This window comes from Lipotes vexillifer, unplaced genomic scaffold, assembly GCF_000442215.2.
Source record: "Lipotes vexillifer unplaced genomic scaffold, Lipotes_vexillifer_v1.1 scaffold4, whole genome shotgun sequence".
NCBI classification, from domain to species: Eukaryota; Metazoa; Chordata; class Mammalia; order Artiodactyla; family Lipotidae; genus Lipotes; species Lipotes vexillifer.
Genome location: NW_006785876.1, coordinates 3,084,473 through 3,088,536, shown reverse-complemented (window position 1 = coordinate 3,088,536; position 4,064 = coordinate 3,084,473). Strand labels below are relative to the sequence as shown.

Below are 4,064 nucleotides of genomic sequence, written 5' to 3'. Positions count from 1 at the left end.
GGAAATCTTTTTCAGTTTCTAGAATCCTTGCTGCGTTGCCCAGGTATTATCTCCTTCCACCTGGTTGACAGCAAGAGTCACCCAACTGAACTCCCTCCCGGCAGTGTGGGCTGTACCTCCTGTACCTGGTCTCTGGAGGTCACAGAATTAATGTGAGCTTTAGAAGGAACATGGAGGAGTGGAAAGAGCCCTGACTCAGTCTGATCGTGTGTGTGTGTGTGTGTGTGTGTGTGTTTATGGGTGGAGAGGTATTGAGAAGATCTGGTCCTGAGCACACTCCTCTGTGGGGGACCAGAGCAGAGGGCCCCAGGCAGGAAGACTCCAGAAAAAAAACATCTAAGGGAAGGCCACTGGAAGTCTAGCCAGAGCTGTGGACCTCACGGACTTGATGGGAGGGAAAGTGTAATATTCCTATTTTACAGATAGGGAAATTGAGTCCCCTCTGTCCCTGCAGCCTTACTAAGAGGGAGGAGCGGCAGGTGGAGCTGCCTTCCCTCAGCCCTCCTGGGGCTGCTGTGGTCTCAGCTTCTCCCAGATTCCTCTCGTGTCCTGAATCTTGGGGCTGGAGGAAGAAGTCACAGGTACTCCCTAGGTCAACAGAGTGGGTATGGGGGCCATCCTGGGATGTTTCCTCTAACAGGGCCGCAGACTATGCCACTCCTGGCAGTGACCCTGAGTAGTGCCCCATTTCCCAGGCACCTCCCAGAGCCCAGTTCCCACAGAGCCACCTGCCCCCAGCTCCTCCTGGGGGAGCTGCACCTGTGAAGAGGAGATGGACCTCAGGATTGGGGACAGAGACTGATTTGGGGCATTCTCTCTCTGCAGCTTCCATTCGCAGAGATCACAGTGAGCTTCCAAAAAAGGCCCAGATATTCAGCACCCATGGGGGCTCTGAGACCTCGGCTCTGCATGAAGGATGCTCACCCCATTGACACCGGTGGGGAGACCACAGCTCAGAGAAATGGTGACTCCACCTTCCAAGCGCTCACTGTCTGTGGCGAAGGGAGGACCCCTTGTCACACAGCAAAGAGCAAGTCGGAAGGCTGGAGGGCCACAGGGAGTAGGGTGTGGGGAGGTGATCTTGGCACCCTGCTGGGAGGGGGGAAGGGAGGGATCGGTGGGAAGCTGCGGCGCTGTTCACACACACACACACACACACACACACACACACACACACACACACACACACACGATGGCTGTCGTAGCGCGCTTTGGCCAGCAGGGGGCAGGGCAGCCCGTCCATCACGCCAAGCGCACCCCAGGCTCCCTGGCGCTCCCCTGCTCTCCTGCAGACCAGCCCTGGCTGAGCTCCCTGTCCGGTCCGGGGAGGTACCGGCATCTGAAGGAGCTCTAAACTCGGAGGCCTGGGCCCTGGTGATGCCACTAATTCACTGGAAAACCTTAAGAAAATCAACAAGACTCCCCGTGCCTCAGTTTCCTCACCGTGAAAGGGGGTAGTGACAACTGCTTCACAAGGATTTTGTGGAAATCAGATTAGACCAGTGGTGAAATCGACAGCTAGTGGAAAGCAGCCGCAGAGCACAGGGAGATCAGCTCGGTGCTTTGTGACCACCTAGAGGGGTGGGATAGGGAGGGTGGGAGGGAGATGCAAGAGGGAAGAGATATGGGAACATATGTATATGTATAACTGATTCACTTTGTTATAAAGCAGAAACTAACACACCATTGTAAAGCAATTATACTCCAATAAAGATGTTTAAAAAAACAAAACAGAACAAAAAGAAAACAAAAACCAAAAACACTGATGCCTGGTCCCACCCCACTGGGATCATTTCATTGGTCTGGGTCTGGCGTGGGTGTTGGCATCTTCTCACACCACCCAGGTGATTCTAAGGTGAAGGTAAGTTTGGGAATTCCAGAGTTAGATACTCAGGTGACCAGGCTTTGGAAATTCTAAGTTGAAAGTTTGTTTTTAACTCTTTCTCCTAAGGTCCCTTTTTTTACTACCTTGTGTTCATAAAATTCAAATTCCGTCTTCTCTCTCTTTTTATCTTCCTAGCTCCTGCATAACCTCTCGAAATGGAAAATGTAGATTTTCCTAACAATCTGAACTCAAATTACTCAACTAGGCACTCCTACCACCTATGATGTAAATAAACCTGTGATGTAAAGACACATGAAATCATTAGTTAGCCTGAGCTGAGGGCTTGTTTCCTAGGCTCCTGGGTGGTGTGGGCAGTGCAGGGCCAGATAGTTGTGAAATACCAGTTCTCTTCCCAGAAAGGTGAGTATATGAACAAAAACCGGGGTAAAGAAGTGGTTCCAGGTCATTGTTCCAGGTTAGTCACCAGCTCCAGGCCCCAGGAAATGGCTCAGAACTCTCCATATTTTATCTGGGACAACTGTGCTGCTGAGGAAGATGACAGACTCCAGTGGGAAGGAGAGACTTCAAGGAATGAAAAGGGACCTGGGCCAGGAAGAGGGTCTGATGGAGGAGAAGGCATGGAACAGGGAGTGAATGAACTTCACATCCTGAATTCCCCCCTCTTTCCCCTGCTCAAAAATAAACAAATGAGGGGCTTCCCTGGTGGCGCAGTGGTTGGGAGTCCGCCTGCCGATGCAGGGGACACGGGTTCGTGCCCCAGTCCGGGAAGATCCCACATGCAGCAGAGTGGCTGGGCCCGTGAGCCATGGCCGCTGAGCCTGCGCGTCCGGAGCCTGTGCTCCACAACGGGAAGAGGCCACAACAGTGAGAGGGCCACGTACTGCAAAAAACAAAAACAAAAACAAAAACAAATGAGACCTAATGAAACTTAAAAGCTTTTGCAAAGCAAAGATAACTACAAACAAGACAAAAAGACAACCCTCAGAATGGGAGAAAATATTTGCAAATGAAACAACAGACAAAGGATTATCTCCAAAATATACAAACAGCCCACGGAGCTCAATATCAAAAAAACAAACAGTCCAGTTAAAAAATGGGCAGAAGACCTAAATAGACATTTCACCAAGGAAGACATACAGATGGCCAAAAGGCACATGAAAAGATGCTCAACATCACTAATTATTAGAGAAATGCAAATCAAAACTACAATGAGGTATCACCTCACACTGGTCAGAATGGCCATCATCAAAAAATCTACAAACAATAAAGGCTGGAAAGGGTGTGGTGAAGAGGGAACCCTCCTGCACTGATGGTGGGAATGTAAAATGATACAGCCACTATGGAGAACAGTATGGAGGTTCCTTAAAAAACTAAAAATAGAACTACCATATGACCCAGCAATCCCACTTCTGGGCATATACCCTGAGAAAACCATAATTCAAAAAGACACATGTACCACAATGTTCACTGCAGCACTATTTACAATAGCCAGGACATGGAACCAACCTAAATGTCCATTGACAGATGAATGGAGAAAGAAGATGTGGCACATATATACAATGGAATATTACTCAGCCATAAAAAGAAACGAAATTGGGTCATTTGTAGAGACGTGGATGAATCTAGAGACTGTCATACAGAGTGAAGTAAGTCAGAAAGAGAAAAACAAATATCGTATATTAACGCATATACGTGGAACCTAGAAAGATGGTACAGATGAACCGGTTTGCAGGGCAGAAACTGAGACACAGATGTAGAGAACAAAAGTATGGACATCAAGGGGGGAAAGCAGTGGGGGGTGGGGGTGGGGGTGTGATGAATTGGGAGATTGGGATTGACATGTATACACTAATATGTATAAAGTGGATAACTAATAAGAACCTGCTGTATAGAAAAATAAATAAAGTCATGAGCAGTCAAAAAAAAAAAAAGGCACTAATCCCATTCCTGAGGGCAGAGCCCTCATGACCTAATCATCTCCCAAAGACCCCCACCTCCTAATACCATCACCTTGGAGGTTAGGATTTCAAAGTATGGATTTGGGGGGGACACAAATATTCAGGTTAATAATAGCAGCGATAGTTGTAGGTAGTGGTAGCCTGACCTTGGTAGTGGTAGGTAGTTTGACCCAGCATTACTGTCTAGCCCATTATTTGGTATTCCATGGAGGAAGGTATCCCAGGCCTGTGTGGATATACTGTAGTCTCTCAGTAAAGTT

At 48.3% G+C, this 4,064-nt stretch overlaps 1 protein-coding gene across 1 annotated transcript in view; it reads left to right on the top strand.

Moving 5' to 3' along the window:
• Window positions 1–882: 882 nt before the first annotated feature.
• The window catches only part of TREM1 (triggering receptor expressed on myeloid cells 1), a 10,782-nt gene continuing 7,600 nt past the window's right edge, over window positions 883–4,064 (top strand). The window contains 2 exon segments of the mRNA XM_007458314.1: window positions 883–937; window positions 1,845–1,861. Of these exon segments, the coding sequence (XP_007458376.1) occupies window positions 883–937; window positions 1,845–1,861 (72 nt within the window).